The sequence below is a fragment of the Rhea americana genome, unplaced genomic scaffold, assembly GCF_003343005.1.
Source record: "Rhea americana isolate MKP2758 unplaced genomic scaffold, rheAme1 scaffold_1, whole genome shotgun sequence".
NCBI lineage: Eukaryota > Metazoa > Chordata > Aves > Rheiformes > Rheidae > Rhea > Rhea americana.
This window is the reverse complement of record NW_028185038.1, coordinates 4,271,409-4,293,202: the sequence shown is the minus strand read 5'-3', so window position 1 is coordinate 4,293,202 and position 21,794 is coordinate 4,271,409. Positions and strand designations below refer to the sequence as shown.

Below are 21,794 nucleotides of genomic sequence, written 5' to 3'. Positions count from 1 at the left end.
TGAATTTGGCCTTACAATAGTTTACAGTTGTTATAGTCATTTTTTAGGTCTAATTTCATAGATTAGTTACCTGTTATAAACATAAGTACTTGGGGTCTGATTCTTTGTGTAAATTACTTAAATGTTTACTTAAAACACGTTTAGGATGTCCAGCATTCTGATATTGATTACATGGAACGTCGTCTGGACTTTACCTATGATAAAGAAAATTATGCCGGTCTGCCAGAATACATTCAACAGCTGAAGAAAGAAGGAATGCACTATGTCTTGATTCTGGTAAAATAATAAYGCTGCTAATTATTTCTCCATTCATAGGAACTGTTTATATCATGGTGYTCATAGCAGTATCTAGGTGCTGAAACATGCATGCTATTGTAATGGATTTTCCAGTTTTGTCATTTGTCTAGAAGATGAAGAACACCATCTCACAGGCTTCTCATTTAAATGTATTGCATTTCTCAAATACTTGCGCACCAATACCACCTCTATACCATAACATTAATTTCTTTTACTTTTTTCACTCAATTCAGTAAAGACTATGAAAAATTTTGCCTCTGTTCCAGGCTGAGTTGAGATAGAATTGCTTTAAAGCAGTTYTTCTTACAAAAATAAACAAATGCATTTAATATGCACACAGAAATAGCTGCACAGTGAAAAAAACATTTATAATCACTCTGGAAAGCTAGTAGCTTATAATTCATTTTGCCTTATATTTACTTTTCATCTATATTACTGCAAAAGAAATTTGTATGAAAATTTATGGAAAATATATGTTGAACCTGTAACTAAAATTGATGCCTGACCAAATCAATTAATTTTGGCAGAAGTGAAAATAGGAGCTTTCCTTCTTCCCTTGCCAATTTTTCCAACAAAGATTACTGTTTCTCTCTAGCACATCCCCATACATATCCTTACAATGAAATTAGTTTTTGTCACAATAACTACAGTAAATGTGACTGTCAACAAGGAAATTGGAAGCCAGTAAATTAAATAAAAGTCCTTGATAGATGCATAAGAAATTGCTCTACGCAGCTCAACAGCATGACAGTACTCTGCTAAAACTGTGGCAATAGCACGACCTTCCATTTCTTAGATGGGAACATTAAAAACCACTGAGACCTGCAACCGTACACAGATGTGAAACATTGCTACAGAGAAGGGAGGCRTAATTTGTTCTCCATAACCACTAGAGACAGGGTAAGAAGTAAAGTGCTTTAAATTGCAGCAAAAAGGATTTGAGGTAGGCATTAGGATAAAGCTGTCTCTCTGCAGAGCTAGTGAAGCATGGAGCAGACTGCCTGGGGAGGCCGGGGCTCTCCGAGAGAGTTTTGCTAACAGGTCAGACACACCTGCATCATGGACCGTTCAGGCTGAGCTGAACTCCCTGGGGAAGGAGGAGGAGATGACCTCTTGCAGTTCCTTTCAGGCCTTTTTGCTATAATTCCAGTCTTCTATTTTCCAGCCTGAATGGTCGACTTATACCTTCTCTCTGGGTGCTACTATTCTCATTTAACTGAAATTGCCAGTCTCTCRCCCTGCTATTTTCTTTCTTGATATACTTGTTTGAATAAATGTATTCTCATTCAGCCTTTATTTTGCTAAACTAAACAAACTGAAGTATTTTATTCTCTTTTTATCAGATAAGATACTCAGTTCTCRTAATGAGAACTGTTCCGCACATGTGCCCCAATTTGAATTCATCTGTCTCTATATAGATAACTGGATTTCACAGCAGTCTAGACAATGTCACCCCAGTGTTTTGGAGAATGTCGGTAATATTTCCCTCATTCTGCTAGAAAGGTCCTGTATGACAAAGCCCTGAGTCACGTTTACCTGCATGACATTGGTGGCTCATGCTTGTGATGTGATCACTTAATCCAGCTAAGCTGAGAACTTAGTTTAGGCCATAAGCCCTTTTAAAATAAGGGCCGTGTTGCTCAGCTTGTCGATGGGGTTGTTTTTGAAGGCTTGTAGAGAGACTGAAGAGCATAGTCTTAAACTGTGGGACGATTCTTTCTTTTGTGGCATTGTATCAAATGTTTACTGAAATCAAGATAACCAATAGCTGTGGCAGTTTCCTTATCTAGAAATCACATAGTCTTGTCAAATATATAGAATTAGAATTGCTTCCCTGTCCTTATTTCTCCCTCCCAAATTTATTGCAATAATTTGGATTAGTCAGACTGTGGATACTCACATCAATATTTTCCCTTTTTTAAATGTTGCCATTAGATTTGGTTTTCCTCAGTTACGTAGGACTGCTGGGTATTTTCTTTTTTGTAGTTTAATTAAAAATACCTGCTCTGTATTTATTAATGGCCTAGTCTTCACCTTGTTGCACTGTGACTGCATTCACTGCTAGGAATTTCAAACAATAGCTCAAGCTAGCAGTTACGTATTGCTAATGGAAATAGCAACCTGTGTAGTGAACAATGTTTGCCATTCATCCCCTAAGGTATGTTCCTGTGAAAGACCCACTGCTTTTGCAGTAGTAAATCATGAATAGTTCCAGGGTGAGCAACGAAAACAAGTTTCCACCAGTGGAGCTCCAAGGCATGGTATTTGAACAGTGACAGATTACCAGGTCACGCTGATGGAGAGCAACCTCAAAACGAAAAATAGTCCAGAACTACGACTATATATCATTGTAAACATCATTGTAAACAGCTAACCAAGCTATAGATGAGTACGTGCAGTCAGGACTGAGCAGGTGCTCCAAGTATTATGCAGTTTGGGCTCCCTGTATGCTAAAAACCTCTCAAAAAYGATCTAATCTGTTGGAGAGCTCTAATGTTATAAACCACCTGCTTACTTATTCCTTAAAAAAAAAAAGGTTTGCAAGTCATGAATATAAGAGCAAAATACTGTGTGTTCGCTGTAACTATTTCTGTGTACACCCTYGTCCATCAGTGAATACAGCTGAGTCACCTCTTTTTCACTGCGGTTTGGGTACCACCAATTGTTTTGCAATTGCTGCCAGGTAAGAGGCTACGTGCAGGTGAAGCAGGTGGAGTATGTCAACTTCGTACCTTTTGTAAGATATTCGTATAAGTTAGGTCCTAGAAGAAAGGCAGCAGTCCTTTCGGTGACAGCATCACTAAGTCAGGACATCTGAGTTTTATCTGTCGCAATATTGTGCCGTGTCAGGGCTGAAGCTCTGAGACACACATTTCAACACTTCTTCTTCTTTCTAACCACAGTTATGGGTGATTAATTTATAACAAGAAATCTGTGTTCCTAAGCTAAGAGGAGAGACTTTGACATAATCCCTCTCCAAGTCTCAATTTTCTTACTGAAAAGGTGGGAAGGGAGAACAGTGAAATATTATTGCACGTGCTTATTTCAGAAATATTGTGAGTTTAAATCCAACAACATTTTTAAAGCATTTTAAGGTTCTCAGATGGAGCACACTATAGCAGTGCAAAGAATTGTTGCCGTATAAATCTGAAAGCAATAGTTAGGCAAATACAAGGAATATAGCAACTAATAATTCTYAATTCAAATAATAATCTGATAGGAGCCACTTCTTTCTGCCTTCTACTAATCTGTAATGCTCTAGCCCTTTAAATAAGTTTGTAAAATGGAACAAAAGCTGATCCCGTTTGTCCTTTGTTTTTGACAAGCTAATGGGAAGGATAGGCAGTGAAGTTTTCCATCCTTGCTTTCTTGCAGTGACTGATATTTCTGTCAAATTTTGATTGTTAGCATTCTTTAATGATGCAAAGCCTACCCATAAATTGAGTTGGGAGCTGGAACAGTATGAAAATTTTAGTTCCAAAGTGAGAGCAAAGCCATGCTAGCTGCAAACAAGGCAATCATAATCCAGTTTGATACCAAAAAAACCCAATTTTCCATTTAGATTCCTTTTGGATAGCAGTAGTTATGACTGTACTCCCCAAGTGCATCAGATTATCGCCTCCCTCATGATGATTTCAGGAAGTGTGCTCTGATTTCAGTTATTTAGCATCATGTAAATCCTCTTGTAAGCAGATTCGGTGGAGATGGATTTAGTTTTCTGCTTGGCGGGCTGCAGTGTCACAGACCACCATGGTCATGAGCAAAACGTGGATCCTGAAAACCAGCAATATTGACATTAGTAAATGGTGATCTGCCCCAAGCTGAGATCCTGCCCTCATCTGTGGCACCACTGCCAGGGTTGATGGTGCCTCACCATCAAGRAGTCTAGTTCCTGCACCTGCATCAGGTGTGGAGACATCCCTGTGCCAATGGTCCCACTGCCACAGTCCCCAAATGTTGTCCCTCAGCACTCCTTTCTCCTTATCTCTTTCAGGAACCACCTCCATTCAAGGGAAATTTCATCCGATAATATCAGCACTCAGTCATCATCATTGTGTTAAATAGAGTTCATGCTTCAGCTGTGACTTACTCTGAGTCAGAACAAACGTACTGTTTAGAAACAAAGAAAGAAGTTCTAAAATGATAAACATTATTACTGACAAGGAGCTTTAATGAAAGACCTTGTATACCTTCCGTTAAATCACACTAAAAATASAAACAGCTAGGAATGAAATGAGTGACAGATTACTTAGAAAACTCAGCAACAATATGCACATGATTCAGGATAATGGTTGATAACTTTAACATTTTGTAGTCCAGCTCTGTGAGTTGTAGAGGCTAAAGCTTCCAGAGACGAGTCTTTATGAATGTACATCAAAAACTGTGTTTGGGACCATAGGTGGAAGTAGGCTGATTTGGAKACAAACTGGATGCCCTCACTTTCAGGGCACTCAGCTGAAGGTAAGGATGCTCAGCATCTCCTCTCCAGCAGCTGCTAAAAGATAATTGAGGAAAGAGTTAAGAGACAAGGACTTCCWTCCCCCACAAACAACCTGGGGGATRCAAAACTAGGACTGGAAGGGTTTTGCTTTCTTTAGTGTGATGCTAAACCTGCATAATACATTAGATTTATGCACCAGAATAACCTTTCAGCTGAAGGAAACCAGAAGTTTAGATTAGGAGTAGCTAATTAAGCTGACTTCTTCCAGCCTTCATGTCCCTTGAGAACCATCTTTTCCACAATTATAAGATAATTATTGCAGACGGACAGTTTTCTCTTTTCCAAAGCTATGCTACTCAAAAAGTTCAACAGGTAATGGACACTTCTTTAATTACAGAGATGATGTTGCAACTACATAGTTATAATTGAACTGATTTTGCATTTAAGGTAGGGATTTAGCAGGGACTTTTTAAATGTTTAATACTTTCCTTGCCAGAGCTGTAGCTGTCAGATGTTTTCAGAGGGTTTATAAGTTAATCAGGTAATTAATTTAGGTATTAAAATGCACTTTAAAGCAAGCCTTTAAAAAAATATACCTTTTGAATCAGATTTCTTTTTGTCCTTAAAAAGTTTAGTAATTAGACTTATATTACCTCTTAACTAAAATTCACTTAAATTATTATTCAAGCTACAAGGGAATGAAAGAGGTGTTTCAGTKGCATCTTTCTCTCTTATGCTTCATAACTAGAAGTTTTTCCACCTGAAGCAGAACCTGAGGGAACAGTATTTTATGAAAGAAAAGTAAAGAATTCCCTTCATCTAAAATGGCTACGATCTTCCATCCATTCTAATTAACACGAAGATGCTCCCAATTAGGGACGTATTTCAGAGTGTGCTTGTACTCCTGGGTGGATGCTAAGCACAGTTGGATGTTATCTCATCATTCAGTGGCACCTAAAGCTATTCCTGTTCATTGCTTAGGGGAGAGTGGGCCACCACCTTTCCCGAGAGCCCCATAGGCTCCCKTTGAGCGAGCCCATGGTCATCCTTGGCGGATGGTGTTTGCAGTCTGGGGAAACTGGAAGGAGCAATGAGARGTGGTCGCTATCCATGAGTAGTGATGGGGGACTGTAAATGTGGGGTGCACATGGGCAAGGGGTGAGGAGAGAGCCAGCAGCGTGTGTGGAGCAAGGCATGGAAAAGAGGGGAGGGTGAGGGACAGGGTGTGGGGAAACAGCGTTYGGGCACGGCAAGCGCGCCTGAGTTTGGTTACTCTGCACCAGGCAGGTATAAAACAGCCTTGCTCAACACTGGATCTGAATTGAGGGAGCCAAAAAGATTCCTTTGAGGTCAATATGTCCTGCCTTCAAGCACTTTGAGATGTTTTTGGTATCCTAAAATCAAGCTGATCACACTGAGGAAATTGAAATAAAGCTTATCTTGAAAGAAATCCAGGATCCAGGGAAGTGTGGAAATGCACAGGCCTGAGAAGTCCCTCTGCCAAGTGATGACTTCAGAAGAGAGGAAAATAAAATCTAATGCTTCTTTAAAATCAGTAAATGTAGCAAATCTCATTAAAATAAACATAAGGCTTTTCAATATTTTTACGTAATTTTTGCCTTTTCCAATAAATACTCACAATGTATCTTTAATATCTTTTCCTACATTATTGTGCACTATCAACTCTTATTAAAAGTTAATGTCATTTTTTCCAGTACTATTACAATTCTACATTAAGAGCATTATCCAAATTGTTCTAGAATACACAAACAGAAAAATAGCTGTTACCCTGGTATTTTGATAATGGAAATGTGATCACTGTTTTTAGGATCCTTTCATAAGTAAGGACGAAGAACCAGGTACTTACAGGCCTTATGATCTCGGAGAAGAAATGGGAGTCTGGGTGAATAATTCTGATGGCGTAACTCCCGCTGTTGGAAAGGTTGGTTTATTAAATTCTCTTATGAATTTGGATCAATGTTGTTTCAAAGTGCTGAATATGTTGTGTAATAGAAAAGACAAGATAACTGGATGTTTATACCCGTGAACTCTAGGCCTGGACCGATGTACATTGTGTGTTTCCTGACTACACTAACCCCAGGACAGTTGACTGGTGGACCCAGATGTGTCTGGAGTTAAAGGACGTCCTTGACTACGATGGGATCTGGATTGTATGTTTAAGTATATTTGCCTTTCCCTCTTAAAAAAAAAAAAAAAAAAAAAAAAGGAAAGAAAGAAAAGAAAATTCAGCTTTTGACGTGTTTCTAATTCTTTATTAAAGGATATGAATGAACCATCCAATTCTGAAAGAGGCCAGTATCCTGGATGTGCTGTTAATTATGTCAATAACCCTCCTTTCATTCCTAGTAAGTATAGTTAACTTGAAAATCTTTTCCTTAAAGCTGGATAGGTTATTTCCTAGAAAAAAGCTCTCATTTTCCATCTTTCCTTTCCTAGGTGTTCAGTTACATATTCATTCATGGCTTGATTGTCTCAGCTTTGGGGGCTATCAAACATAAAAAACTGTCTCTGTCAGTGAGGTGGGATTGTAGAAGGGCTTGAGAAATGGTCTTCCCTGCAGTTCTCTGAGCTACACGTCTGCACCAGAGTAAAACTGCAGCTGGCAATGGGCTTTGGGACAAGTTGTCTCATATGTCCCGGTGTCTGTGACATCTCTCCAAATTTCTGAAGAAAGGCCAAGACAGCTCTAAGATAGCTCAGATGCAGATTTATGGACTGCCAGTCCCAAGGCTGGGCAATCCCTGTCTTTTCTCTATCCCATGAAAAGAAAGGTTGCAGTTTCCTGAGAAGATTCTAATTCCATACCTTTTTATCCTCCTAAGAAAGTAATTTATATATGAAAAGTAAATTATTGGCTAAAAATATGTTTAAAAAGTTTTAAGACTATGGGAGACTGATAGGGAAGGGCAGGTGGGAATACCTCTTCCAGTAGCCAAGTTAATGGCATATCTATTCCCTCCCTGGAAGCTCTGAATACTTACAGTTACTGCCAGTGCTCTTGGCAATAAATTCAACTGACATTTCCCCAGGAAAACCCTGCTGCTTTAGCAAGATTAATATGCAGCAGGAAGTTGATACCTAGATGAGTTATTGACAGTGAAGCATTGGAAATGTCCTCTTTTTTCCCTTCAGGCTGTTGCACTGTCATGTGAATTCTTCATTTTATTTATTAAATCTTCATTTCTCTTCACTCTTAATAGAAGAGAAACTTAAACATAACAAAAAACATGACATGATGTTATAAAAGGATTGTAAATTACTGAAACTAGTAACAGTTTTTAATTATGATTTTAGTGCTTGGTGTCTTTGTGGGAGAACTGTTGATTGTAACTCCTCTGTACTTGTCCTATGCATCTTGATCAAATTGTCATCAACCAAAGTCCAGGCACTGATGAGACATTTCCAGCTTTTCCTTAAGTTGGCCTCCATTTTTGTTAGCATTCAGAGCTGCAAAACCAGCTGTAGCCTTTGGGGACAATGACCAAAGAGATCCCTTCACCCTCTCAAACAAAGGAGTGAGGGCTGGACCCATAAAGAGACCTCAGAGTTGTGAAGCTGAGCTCTCTGACACCTAACGTTGAACCACCATTAGATGAATTGGACTTAGGACCTAGATGTCTGCAAGGAGGGATGTTGAAGAGCGAGGTGTGTTTTGAGCCTAGYTGCTCTCTCTAACTTGCCCCTTCTTTAAAGAAGATGCACCTACTTCTGCTTATGATCCACAGGGCTGGTCCCCCTCCTGCAAACAGGAGTCTAACACATTTTTTTTCCAACAGGTGGGAGAAGATCAGTTTTAATTAAATGCTCAAGGACTTTTTATTATATTCCACATGCCCTGGGCTATCTGAGGCCCCTGGCCAGCATAGGTGTGAGGTAGGAACTAAGCTGCTCTGTCCAACAAGGTGCTGAGAGTTTCCTGGGATCAGCAGGATTTGGGGTAGCTCACTGTGGTAAAAGTGCCTGAGTCAGCGCGAGTCCCACTTTCAGGGTTTAGGCAGCCTCCTTATGTAAATCATATCCACAACTATTAGTACCCGTGGTTTAAACGTTTGTAAACAAATATCCTTCAAATCAATTTTCTATAAAACACTTTACACTGAAGATTAATATGCAATTGTAAAATAATCAATACTACTGAGGCAGAATAAACATTATTCAGAATAAGCATGAAAATATGATTCATAGTTGGTAGCATTTTCTTTCATATTCTGCCTTAATTTTATTGAGCTAATAATTAAGTGTCACTGGGGCATTAAATTTAACTTTCCCCAGAAGCTTAGTGTCTTCTTCAAAGCCATAACCGCYGATACGTCAGTCGAAGTTACTTGGAAATTGCCTATAAATTAAGTTATTTCAGATGCAGATCAGCCACGCTGGAGTCTTTGTGTCTAAGGATCCCAACGTGAGGATTCCAGCTTTGGTGGCGGACATGCTAATGGGGTTTCAGGAACTGAAGAATACACTTTGTAGTAATGAACTGCAAACAGAGTACCATGCAATTAGACACTGAGATTGCTTGCTCACGGAGAAATATTTTCAATAGAGCGTGCAGCAAATTAAGCATTCAAAAGGAAAGTATTCAGGAGKCTACCTTCTTTCTTTTTTTTGAGAGGATTTTATAACATTTTCACCTCCATCTCTAAAAATAAACACATTGTGTAAACTGAATGTCTAACTTGGCTGATTCCTGCCGAATTTCACGTGGCGTTTTCGTGGAGGTTACATGCAGAGGAAGAGAATCACATTTTCTGCACCAAAGGGGTTTTGCCAGCATCTCCTTAATGCAAGAGCAAAGATGAGGCAGCCTCCCTGCAGCCAGTTTTTGGCTCGTATTGCTTCCTCCTGGCCCGGCTAAATCGGTGCTTCAGGAGGCATCAGGGCTACCCTGACCTTTGCTGAAGGCGAGAGGCTGTCGCTGTTCCCACCGCCGGTGAGGTGCTGATGGAGGGATTACTGGCTGGCCCATCCATGGGTGAACGGACCCATTACATCTACCCTTGCTCCCTCCCGTGCGGCGTACGGGGCCGTAGCAGATGACGCCTTATGGACCGCCAAATYCGACCCTTTCCCGCCCCCGAGCGCTCGCTACCTGTCGCTAGCAACGCTGCTCAGGGCCAGGCCGTTAGCCCTGCTGCCGGTTAAGGCTTAGCTGCCTCGGGGAGGAGAGGGGCAAGCCTGGAGCCGCGGGAGGACCGCCGGCGTGCCGGTGGAGCTCCCCTGAACCGTGCTGCCTAATTGCACCTGCAGAGGAGTGACGTGCAAACCAAGGGCTCATGACTGCACACAGCTATGCAAGTGCCACCGGCCCCTGCATTTCTGCTGTTTTTTCCCTTGAGATGACTTAGCTGTTAAGTAAAATTTGTCACTAGGAAAAAGAATATGTAGGAATATTAATTCAATAATGCAGTAGTTTTCTTTCTGGCTATTCCTTTTTGAATATAGCATACCTGTACAGATGTTCTGGTTTACTGGACAAAAAAATTGAAATTCTTTAGTATTATTTACTCARTTCTCACCCTCCTGAGGAAATATATGCCTGTCTGAGAGATGGCATTCATTGCTACTTATTAGCATCTAATCAGTGTAGATGCTGAGGTTCTTCAGCTTTTCTTCTTTGCAAACCCATTGATGTTTTTCCCCCCTTTGATGAGTAGCAGTATGAAGTGATTTGAACTGTGACATATATAACTTTGCAATGTTTCATATCATTCTCAGGTATTTCTGATCGTGCTCTGGCGCAAAAGACTTTGTGTCCTGACTCCAAGACGTACCTGGGAGAGCACTATAATACGCACTCTCTCTTTGGCTGGTCACAGACTGCACCAACTTTCCAGTAAGATTTCTAAGTATTTCTAAGCAGATTTCATGTTATTGAAATACATTTTATAGCCGCTGACATTATATGAGAATTGTATCTAATCAGAGCCACATATTTCATTTTACTGCGCTGTTTAGTAAGAATAATTTCATGAAAACAGAACCTTGGCAGAAGAAACAGATTCTTTCTCAATTTTATGCTACTCAGCTAAAACCAAGGCCCCTTTGCAGGGTCTAATTCTTCACCTGTGGCTTACGCAGAACTACATAAGGTGTGCGGTGCCTTTTGCTGGGTCTGCTCGTGCGTGGCTGCAACACAGCCAGGCCCGGCGGGGCAGCAGGGGCATTTTCCCTTAGTTACCGTGGTCCAAGCCGGGGAGTCCGCGTTGCTCACGGTAAAGGGTCAGAAGTGCCCAGCTCCCCCCGGATGCTCAGGAGCTGCCTCAGGTCGCTCCCAAGCAGCGTTTTGGCTCTGTCGGTCCAAGAGGGGCTGACTGCACTTGCTGCCGGCTGCTGTAAAACTGTCCTTTTGCAGCTGCAGAGCCCTCAAAACTAGCCTGCTCGAGCGGGCTCTGCTACTGCGAAGCTAGRGTGCCAGTGAAAAGCTAGCTATTCAATTAAATCGAATGGGTAAATCATGCCTCTTCCAGCAGAGACTGAGCTAAAGCATAGACGTGTTTAATAGCTCAGTGTAAGCACCAAAGCAGGGGTTCTTGTGCCAGCTAATTCTAGTGTTCAGCACTCCTTTTCGCTAGCTGCAATGCGCTGGCATCCAGAGGACGTGGCCAAGCGTGCCTGTTCAAGGTGCTGATACACTTGCATTTTATATGCCGAGGCAGGGGGAAGGGAAACGTGGGGGGGCAGACCAGCGGCAGTTTGCCAACTCTTGTACGTCTGGCTGGAGAGCAGCCGGGCTTTCAAGAGAAGGAGCCGAGAAGTCTCTCACCTGCAAACTGTCTGGCCACCAGCCTGGCTAGGGCCCCAGCTGGGAGCCAAAGGTGCATTTTGCAACCTCACAGCACCAGTGTGGAAAACCTCAAGTTCATCTTTTTGTGGGCAAGGGGACAATTCCCCTTGGGGAATGGGACTGGCCCTCAGGCTATGTATTTATGCCTGTCTGGCTCTTTTCAGGTTCATCAGCATCCCCCAGGTCAGTGGATCTTTCTTATCCGCTCCTGGGCACTGGCTTGCAGAGCTGCTCACAAGAGAAACTCATGTTTTGGTCAGCCAGACTGACAGAGTCCTCGAAGGCTACAGGATGCACCTAAAAGCATAAGCAGAGGCAGGATTTGCAGCAGAGTGGGGAAATTTCTGTGGAGATTGTTTCATATGATTCATTCAGTTTTCTCAAACCCATTTCTTTTCAAGGCTGTTTGTATATCCTTTCTGCATTTGCTCTTCACAAATAATACTGTAAATGAAATTACTGGCAAGAATATTTAGTGAAGCAGCATCAATTGCAGGATATTGGCTGAAAATGAATGACAAGTTCACAATCGCATGAAAAGCAGTGCTAAGAATTATGCTAATGCAGCCAGAGAGTAGTAAATGTGTCATCTGACCCATGTAAGCAGTCAAATGGTGAGGATTTGGGTACAGTAAATTAGCAACAATCAGCTTTTGCAGAGCTTAAGGCCAAGAACTATTGACATGTCATACTCTGTGAATAATTTCAATCTACAAACAGATTTGAAAACATTTGGACCTGTTCAGCAATGATGCACAGTAGACYAAAATTCATTCAAGAAATTATTCGTTACAAATTGCTTAGGCAGCTCTGGATCATAGTTTTCCAATATTGCCCTCGTGAGTACCCACACTTGCAAATGGAGCCAAATACTTGTGCTGCGCTGGCCAGAATCGCACAGGAAAAGGTTCAGAGAAAAGAGATTCCTGTCCCTGCGGTGCTCCCAAACGCCGTTTCTGGAAGGTACAGGGACCCTCGCGCAGGGCAGGGCCGGGTGATGCTCCTGCAGTGCACAGCCAGCCAGGCCCCCGTGCATTTCGGAGCTGAACCTCTGGCCGTATGTGGCCCGTAAGCTTAACGTGCAGCTGCTCGTACGAAAGCAGGTGGGTTTCTTTGCTTTGGAAACAAATGTTGAAGTGTTTCAAAGGCTCTGAGCCATTACAGAGCTAACACTGAATATTGATTATTGTGAATATGGATGAAAGAGCTCTTGAATTGGGAGAGAGACAGGAGGTGGGTGGTGAAAAATATGGTTMATATTTCCAGCTAGGATTTCCCAGAGAACCTAAGGAGTTTGGTTGCCCAGATCCTTCTGAAACAGCTGAATTTGAGTTCTGACATTCTCTGACTTGTGTTCAACTCCTGGCAGGCAAAGTTTCAGTAGGATCTTGGATACTTAAATAAAATACTGCAATGCGTAAACTTGTATGGAGATTATCCTATGTTGAGGAACTTTGTAATAGATTTCTCAATAAGATATTTTGTTTCTTTGATTTACTGGTAGTATAGCATTATTTTCCAAATGCAAGAAAAAATTCGTTACACTACTAAGTCCGTAAAGAAACTTCATATATGAAAAATGACAGGACATCAGAAGAAATACTGAAAGGATGGGGTGACATTTTGAATAATTATTTATTTTGTATTCTGCATTGATTTGAAGCCTGTTGTTTACTTTTTAAACTTTTAATTCCATGATATTAAGACTTTATTTGCCAATACAGATCTCTGAAGGTATCCTATACTGACAAAAATTTTGTKTTACACTTGTTTTCTGGAAACAAGAAGACACTAAATTAAACATGGTAATACAGAAAGCAATAAATTAAGTGCAAATTAATTTTTAGGAGGCCTATAAACACTAGAAACATACTGTTTTCATGGATCAGATAGATTTTAGTTTTTCACTATGGTCAGTAAGAGTTTCCATTATTTGCAGTTTTGTTCTATGTTTTTACATGACTCAGGGTGGCTGTGGGCCACAACAATACAAATAACACTACTTCAGATAAAATTGTGTCTGAAGTCTCAGGTTTATGATGTGGCCTTTTTTGGTTACTGGTCTTCTCTTTAATGATCTTGTTGCCTTTTTTTTTTTTTTTTTCCTCCCCAGTGCTACCCAGAAGGCAACTGGAAAGCGTGCGTTTGTGTTAAGTCGGTCTACGTTTGTTGGAAGTGGGAAACACGGGGGTCACTGGCTTGGTGACAACTTTTCACAGTGGAAAGACATGCACCAGTCAATCATTGGAATTCTGGAATTTAACCTCTTCGGGATTCCCTATGTAAGTCTAAAGTCTTCCAGCCAATTGGTGGCCAATATATAGTATCGCTTCAAATGAACTCATATTTTTCTGAGATAAGCTGCTTGAGATGGGCAGCAGTCATGGCCCTACATAGCATAAGGAGCTACAGACTAAAAAAAAAGGCTACATGCCATCAATCATGGCTAGCTAAACAGAAACAAAAATAGCAATGTTAGGTTCGAATTAAACCAGTGCTTGCTACCCAAAGCAGATATCTTTATAATATATATTTTATCATTGAGATCCCTTTCTATATTTCTAGTTTTTCAATCTGGATGGGAGAAATAGTAAAACTGCTGAAATACAATCAGATCTTTCACAGTGATTCTAATGCTCTAGAAGGCAGAAATATCAGTCCCTGCAAAATTTGTATCATTATATTAGAGAGCGTTTTATGAAGTTGTCAAAAATAAGCGTCTCTTTCCTGAAGTGATTTTATTAACAAGCCTCTGCAATTTCTCACATTTGGGTATTAGTCACAACCACAAACATTTATCCAAGGGTATTTTTTCTTCAGATTGGTGCTGATATCTGTGGATTTAACTATAACACTACCTACGAACTCTGCTTGCGCTGGATGCAGCTTGGCTCTTTCTATCCATTTTCTAGAAACCACAATGCAGAGAAAAACAGTGTAAGTAAATAAAGTTACACAAAGCTGTAGCCTATGATTATGGTATTGATGATGGTGATTTGTGTTTCACACTCAGAAGTCAACCTGCTTTTCTCAGATAAGCTTGAGCAGGTGAAAAGGCATGCTTAATGGGCGCAGTGGGAGCAGGAATTACACAGCAAGGTGTAACTTTTGCTGTCCATAATGTACAGATTGAATAGAAACTCTGAAAAATATATAGTCTCTAACAGCTGAAAACCATGTAGAGATATGTGCTGCATATTCTGAATGGCAGAAAATGGTCTGCCCAGGCTATTGATAAGAATCATCCCATCTTCTTACTCACTTGCTAACTTCAATTTTTGTTTCAGTATTCCTGTAACTCCAGTGTRTATTAGAAGAAAGGGGAGAGATGGCATTATGCATCATCTTTGCTATTTAAAAGCAGGTTTCAGACAAACATCCCCATTAGAAACCTGAGACAAACTTGTGAGAACGCCAAGGACAGCTGGCAGTAGCACCAGCCGTGTCAGCCAAGGAGAAGCGAAAACTGAAAAAAGCCTCTGAACCTAGGAGACGGGTGAAAAAAAATGCAGTCTGTTCAAATCCATGGCTTGACTTCATCATACCATGAAGTCATTTCAAGACTCATCTTGGACAGAAAGAAATGTCCCGTTGTTTCTAACAGTGAACAGTTTGAAGGTCTTGCAGCCTTCATGAGTACATTGTGTTTGTCTGCAATCATGCACAAATGGTTCTGCTGGTTCAATAAGTCTTTTTTTTTCCTTTTTTAAGCTCATCTATGCAATGCTCAGTTCAATAGCTGACTTTCACTTTTCTTTGAAGTCAAGTTATCAGAGGTGTTGCAATATTTACACTTCCCCAAAAGACCTTTTTGTCTGCATGAAAGTAGGATATAAATTCAGAAACTGCGCAAATGTATGAATAACAAGCCATAGTGTTAGCATTAAGGTCAGAATTTACCTCGTAGTCTGGTCAATAATACTGGGGATATGCTAGTATTTTTTTCTTCAAGAAGAAACGTCTTTGGGCTGTTAGCTGCTGTCATTGATAAATATTTTGTATTTACCTGTATTCACTAAAATTAGAGATGCCATATCTGTGTAGGTTCACTGGGTCCTTTGGGCATGCAAACAGGACCTGACTGGGTGAGTGGATATTAATCACATATGTACAATTTAAGAAGAATAAACAGCAGGTAAAGAGCAATTGGTCTATTTGAGGGAAGCTATAATTCAGTACTGAGTGAATGACAGAAGTAATAGAGGATACATTCGGGTTATTGAACCACTTAATCAACATTGTGTTCACTGAAAGAAATGAAAAGGGTGTTTTGGCTGACTCTCTTAAGGAGTCTGACCATTTTTTTCTGAATTTAGGCAATATTTGTACAGTGTTAGAATTAAAGTGTAATACAATTTTTGAAATAATACCTGGATGCTTCAGAGCTCAAAACCAGCAGAAGAAGTTACCAATGACTAATTCTGATGTAAACGTAATAAGGCGAAAAATTAAACTAAAATTTGAGATAATTAAGTTTGATATTAAAATAAAATCTTAAATATCCACTTTGCCTAATCCACTTGGGATGTTGAATGGTTTAATTAATACTTTTCTTGTCTGAAAAGCACTAGATAATATAAAAAGCGTTGTTACTTCTGTTCCTTTTATGTTTCATTATCTCTGGAATTCCTCAYACATTCTTCACTTTAATGAGAGAACAGATTATTACGGGAAAATTTTTTGAAGGCCAAAGGGAGCTGTGTGACTTGACAGCTGACTTGGGCTCGAGTTGGAGAAGCTGAGGCATGAGGAATTGAAGGATATGTAGGGCTTTTGTGCTTCAGCCCTGCCCCGGGCTGCGTGCTGCATGTCACGGTGGAAAGGAGATCCAAATTAGTCCTAAAAGCAGACCAGGATGATCCAATGAGCAGAGTTAGATTTATTAAATCTTGCGCTGCAGGGCTTCGATGTCCGCTCGTTGGCGYTTTGCTCTCAGCTGTGCCCCAGAGTGCCCGGCTGCGGGCGAGGAGCTCAGCTGCGGTCTCTTCACACTGACAAGAGGTTTTCCCCGTGGCYTGCAGCGACTTTGGCCAGCCCGACTGACTTCAGCGGGGCCAGCAGAATTTACTGTTACTTTTAAACAGATTGGCCTTGACGTTCCCAACCAGAGTAATTCGGGCTTTGCCCTTTGATTTGCAGAACGTCGGTCTTCCCTTTGCATTTCTCTTCCCCTTCTCGGGCCCGGAGGGTGGGCGTCTCAAAGACGAAACGATTCCTCGATACAGGGTGTCCGCTCCTGAGTGCGGCTGGGGATCCGCAGCTCCCGTCCCACTATCGACGCTGGGGCAGCTGAGGTGATTAACACGCTCTGCAGCAGGGCCCAGCCTTCGTGGAGCTCAGTGGAATTTTTCGAGTTGGAAAAGTCCATACAAGTATTAGTTTGGTGATAGTTGAAACGGTTCTCACTACAACTTTCAGTTTGCAGATTAGTGTTTTTTCTTATGTAAACATTCACCTTTTTAGGATTATGTCAGCAAACGTCTTTCCTTAGCTCACATTCAGGTTATTTCCTGAATTTACAGTGCGTGTTTGTAATGCTCGATACAAATCAAAGCTCTCCCTGAACAGGAACAAGACCCAGCAGTGTTCGGAGCAGAGTTTGCTAAGATATCTCGAGAAACGCTTCGGATCAGATACTCCCTGCTGCCATACTTGTACACCCTGTTCTTTGAGTCTCATGTTCATGGAAACACAGTGGCACGATCACTGATGCACGAGTAAGTTACAAGTCTCTCTTTCTTGTCATATTTTACTCATCAAAATATTTCAGATTCTGTGTGTACTTGATATTTGATAATAGTGACAGTAATGTTATGCATAGTCTATCTTAACATGAACATGAGTTTTACAATGAGAACTAATCAAATTATTTATATACAAAATATACTTTTAATACATGCAATGGATTTTCAGTAAAATATAGCCTATATCTGTTTCTCATGAAAAAAAGAGCCAAAGAGTAAGATTTCTGAGAATTTCTTCTCTTAGGCAAATATACAGTCCTTACTTATTTTAAAATTAGGAGACACATACCTGTACTTTCTGTATTGGAATTAACTATCTGAAATTTGTATTCTGGTCCTGAATACTGAGAAGGCCTCATACAGAGCAGGCTCCATTTTCCAATCATCTACCGCATTTGCATTTTCCAATTTAGCGCTTGCATCTGCATGCTGTGTATGAAACCTACATCTGTGTCCACGAACTGCATTGAGAAAACAGAGATTGAGATGTTTGAGTGCAGAAGCAGGTGGAGATGATTGAGTGTAGAAGCAGGTGCAAAGACAAAATTAATAAACACAGACTGAAAAAACCCTTGGAAAATATGACCCTCAGATTTCTGAAYAGTTCATTTTCTCTTTTTGGAAGAAGGATGAATCATAGTGAGGCTGTTTCCCCCTCAGCATCTTTTAAATAGCGTTTTACCTGCTTTTGGTAAAACTTCTATTTTGGTATGCTTTATCCAAAGACTTGAGCAAAAAGAGTGCAAATAGTACATATGAAAGGCTACTGCCCCAGGCTCTAACACACTTCAGTCTCATTGGTATGGGCTACGCCCTGGGCGTCTGAATGTTTAATGTTCTTTTTCCCTTTTGGATTAAGAACGTTTTGGTTAAAGGGTAAGGCATTTTTTACAAATTAAACTGAGATTAAACTAAAGTGCAGAACACTGTAATATGGAACGGATATGCATGAAGTCTATTTTGCCTACTCAGTGTGATAGCTAAATGGTTAATTTTAAAAGCAGTAACCTTCTGCTTTGTATTCAGTTACCTTATTTAACTGTGTAACATTTAGGAGAAGCTTTGTAGATGCTCATTTCTTACAAGGAGTTTTATGCTATTTCAAGTATTTATTTTAGCAGCATTTTTGCTTAATGAGATTTGTGTTAATATCTGAAATGATTGAGTTCATTTTGGCATTAATGTTAGCTAATCTTTGCTAATACCCCGGCGTCAAGTCTACCTTTCTCTCCATCCCCAGCATGCTTCATTTGTAGTCTATTTAGGCACATCTACACTAGCAAATTTCCTGATCTTCTCCACTTTGCAAAGCTGTGGTTTGGATTGAAGAGCAATCTCTCAGATGCACCCGCTGAACTCCTGCCAGAGGAAACTCAGGCAGAAGCTGTGCTGCAGCCATTAATGGGAATTTGGTCTGTGGGACCAGATTAGAATTATTAGGAATTAAAATCTCTAAAATGAATGTAGCGTAGGTATCAGGAGACCAGCACTGACTGTTTTATTACCCAGATGTCATCCTAGTGGGCTACATCACTTGCTGATGTTGCTGTAGCTAGATCCTACAATTGCTTAAAAGTATTTCTTACTGTTATAACTTAATTTTGGTTACTATTATTACTTAATAAACATTTCATACTGTTTCTAATTAATAGCTGTTGCTCTAGTGAGTCAGCTCAAGTAAAGAAAGTGACCTAGATGCTAGTAGAAATAGAAACGTGGATTTGAGAGAAAGAGAGAAATGAAACAGGATATTTAGGATACAGATGATGGAATTTTACATCAAGTCTTTCTCTTCCTCATAAGGAATAAAAAGGAGAACCAAAAAACTGTAATAGGTTTTCAGAAACAGCTGTCATTAGTCCATAAGTATCCCTGTGTGGACAGGGAGTCCCCAAGCAATAACTGTTTCATCTGGTCATTTCAAATTTTTCATTTCATTTCAAATCTGTCATTTTATTTCAAATTTTTCTTTTCAAGTATTTAGGTGGTAGTTTCAAATAACAAACAATAACTGCATCCCAGCAGATTTCTAGATGTGTTTTAGGTGCCTCRTGCTCAGTGAGACTCTGTCTAAAATGCACTTGAGGTTGCAATCCATGCTGTGCTCCTGGAAAGGGGAGCTCTGGTTACAGCCAACAGAGTAAAGACAAGAAAACACAGACTCAGTATAGAAAACATGTAGATAATGAAGCATCTTTTGTAGATCACAAATATGATGAGCTTAAGGGTTTATATTCTCAAAATGAGGAAGTTCATTTGTTTTGCTGAATTTGTACTCATGGTTGCTACGATTACAAGAGAAAACAGTGTTTAATTAGACAGCTAGCTGCTTGTTTCCAGGTGCAAATGAGATGCTCAGCTCTTCTTTTCTCATTATTTCTTGATCAGCTTGTTCTCCCCAAATCTCCCATGACCTTGTATATTGTAACAACCTTGTAATTTTATTACAGCTAAATTAAAAATATAGAAATGTTGTCGAGATGGCAAGAAAAATTAATATATTTCAAAAACTTTAAGACCAGGTAATTCAACAAACAAGAAGACTTACTTCAAATGTTTGCAAAAGGCTTATGCTGAAATGCAAAAATGCCCAAAATCACGATGTCCAAAAGCTCCAAAGATGTTCTTTTTTTAGCAGAAGAAACTCTGAAGAATTACTGTCTTTATCAAGGTTTCTTTCAGGCGGAGCTGGAAACATGCCTTCAAGAACCTTTCATCCTGAGTTCCCTCTATCTCCCTAAACTTGCGTTATTTTAGAAATCAGCATACTGAATAKGTCTGTTTTGTTTTTAATTGTCATATTTTTCTTTTTGCCCATTTGGGGTCATTTCCACAAGCCTGGGCTTGCTCGGGCCTGGGTGCAGTGTCTGCGTGGCGCAGAGCAGGAGCAGCCAGCTGTAGCASTGAGTGAGCCACAGGGCTGCCAAGGAGATGCTCTGCTCCAGCCAACGTGCAACAGAAAACTTCCTCTAAAGAGGGGCACYTGCAAAGTATAGAGCGGCCTCATTTAAACACACACCGAGACTAAATCATTAAACAAATAATTTGCATCTCCTTAGAGGATAATAAGTTAATATGAAACAGCCAATGTGAATTTGTCAAAAACAAATTATGTCAAACCAGCCCAATTTCCTTCTTTGACAAGGGCATGGGGCTATTGGATGAGAGAGCAGATGGAGGTGCAGGAGGAAAACAGGGAAGTATAATATATCTTTATTTTAAGAGGTCTTATGAAACTGCCCATGTGATGCTAATAAGCCAGCTAGGAAATTGTGATCTAGATGAATTTCCTAGGAGATAGGTTCACAAATGATTGAAAGCCTATTTAAATTCTCAAGGATTTTATGCCAGATGAATGGAAGTTCGTGAGAGGAGGGAGGATCCATCCTTTTTGCCTGGTGCTATTCAGGATTTTCATTAAGCGATGCATGATGGAAGAGAAGGCACTTCCCAGGCTGGCAGAGGACCCCAGCAGAAGGGGCTTGCAAGTGCTCTGGAGAACACAATCAGAATCCAAAATTACCTTAATGTATTGGATAAAATGGACTGAAATCCATACGATGCCATTCAGGAAAGGCCGCTACAAAGCACAACGCTTGGGAAGATTCCTCTGTGTTTGTCCCGTGAAGGATTTTGAATGTGAATCTGCCAATGGTGCTGGAAGCTGAACCCGAGGCTCCCCGGTTTTACAAGGGAGCAGTGCATTACGCTTCTGCAGCCCTGCTCTCCTCCTGCTCCCCTAACCTGGCCCGCGCGCCCGCTCGCTAGCCCCACGCCAGCCCTTCCCTGCGCGGCCACCACCGGGGAAAGGGAAGGGTTCGGCGTTGAGCCCTCCGAGGCCGAGGTGAGAACGGAAACATGTTTTTCTGTGCCCTGGATGAGATCTMCAGCTACTGGACAGCAATAACGTTAGCCGTTGCTATTTTGCAAAGAAATCAGCTACAGCATTTTGTGTTGGTCCTGCTCAGCTACGGTGTGGTAGTTGTCACTGTACTGAATTTCTTGATCTCTATCCAACTTTCAACATTCCTTCAGCCAGGCAAAATATTTGTCTGTGTGGAAGGATATATTGAAGAAGCAATTTTCTTGTAGCAGTGAGTAATWTTGAAATATTCTATGAATTTTATAAAAATATGATTAATATTACATTTCTCACTTTCAATGCTAGATTTACCTCTGATCAGCAGACTCATGAAATAGATACAGCCTTCCTTTGGGGACCTGCTTTTATGATTGCTCCGGTTCTTCAAGAGGCAAGTACTGTAATTAAAAATGTTATCGTGCTAGAATAAAAGAAATGAACTGTGCTTAGGGCATTGGATGACATTCACGGCATGTTTGCTGATATCCACCCGTCGCTTCCCTGCACTGTCAAAGCCTGCAGAACACATTTCAAGAAAAGCCTGAGCTCCACCGAAAGCACARAGCTGCCCAGTGCTTGAAGTGGGAGGATGAAAGCCAGGGCACGGCATCTCCCTGCTACTTCAAGTACTCGCTGCATGTAACC

The 21,794-nt window shown here is 40.6% G+C and overlaps 1 protein-coding gene across 1 annotated transcript in view; it reads left to right on the top strand.

Annotated features, from left to right (window-relative positions):
* Window positions 1–21,794, top strand: part of LOC146601765 (sucrase-isomaltase, intestinal-like) — a 63,858-nt gene that overhangs the window by 29,279 nt on the left and 12,785 nt on the right. The window contains exons 9-17 of the mRNA XM_085325914.1: window positions 145–276; window positions 6,567–6,680; window positions 6,793–6,909; window positions 7,020–7,104; window positions 10,475–10,592; window positions 13,657–13,825; window positions 14,364–14,480; window positions 17,112–17,260; window positions 21,456–21,544. Coding sequence (XP_085182040.1) covers window positions 145–276; window positions 6,567–6,680; window positions 6,793–6,909; window positions 7,020–7,104; window positions 10,475–10,592; window positions 13,657–13,825; window positions 14,364–14,480; window positions 17,112–17,260; window positions 21,456–21,544 — 1,090 coding nt within the window. The remainder of the gene's footprint in view (window positions 1–144; window positions 277–6,566; window positions 6,681–6,792; window positions 6,910–7,019; window positions 7,105–10,474; window positions 10,593–13,656; window positions 13,826–14,363; window positions 14,481–17,111; window positions 17,261–21,455; window positions 21,545–21,794) is intronic.